General features: G+C 39.3%; 1 protein-coding gene across 1 annotated transcript in view; it reads right to left on the bottom strand.

Annotated features, from left to right (window-relative positions):
- Positions 1-174: 174 nt before the first annotated feature.
- LOC106105661 (CREB-binding protein-like) overlaps positions 175-583 on the bottom strand; it is a 10,971-nt gene continuing 10,562 nt past the window's right edge. The window contains exon 12 of the mRNA XM_013286085.1: positions 175-426. Coding sequence (XP_013141539.1) covers positions 175-426 — 252 coding nt within the window. The remainder of the gene's footprint in view (positions 427-583) is intronic.

Below are 583 nucleotides of genomic sequence, written 5' to 3'. Positions count from 1 at the left end.
ATCAGGTCGCAGTTCACTAGCGGGTCAGGGTCTTGGATCGGCTGCACGACATCAAAATCAATTAGATATACATTTACGTTTGTTAGGTTAATCTAGCTAGATTGTTTATATCTGATAATTTGTAGATGTTTTAAAATGTAACTCGTTTGAGAGCGTGTTAATGTGTGTGAGATTTTAGCGGCGGGCACTTACCGCGAGGCTGGCGGCAGACTGCGCCGAGTGAAGCCTGATGACAAAGAACACCTCCTTGTGTTTCTCCATGGTGGCAAATATCTTAGCACTGAGATCACTGCCCTGCTGCTGGTCGCTCTGTTTCTTGCTGTTCTTCCTCTGCGCCGCCTTCGATTTGTTCGATTTCTTTGCCTTCTTCTGGCCTTTCTTCTTACCATCGGGACCTTGCTCATTTTCTTCAGAAGACTGGAATATCTAAAATAATGTTAGACATATTCTCTCTAACCTCGAAACGATAAATATTATGAAAATTTATGATAAAACACGAAATGATATTAAGAAAAAAAAATAGAAATTCAGAGTGGGATGTGACCTTAATTATTTTACTAGTTTTTCATTACAAAAATAAATA

The sequence above is a fragment of the Papilio polytes genome, unplaced genomic scaffold, assembly GCF_000836215.1.
Source record: "Papilio polytes unplaced genomic scaffold, Ppol_1.0 DF822733.1, whole genome shotgun sequence".
NCBI classification, from domain to species: Eukaryota; Metazoa; Arthropoda; class Insecta; order Lepidoptera; family Papilionidae; genus Papilio; species Papilio polytes.
This window is presented reverse-complemented; position numbering and strand designations above follow the sequence as displayed.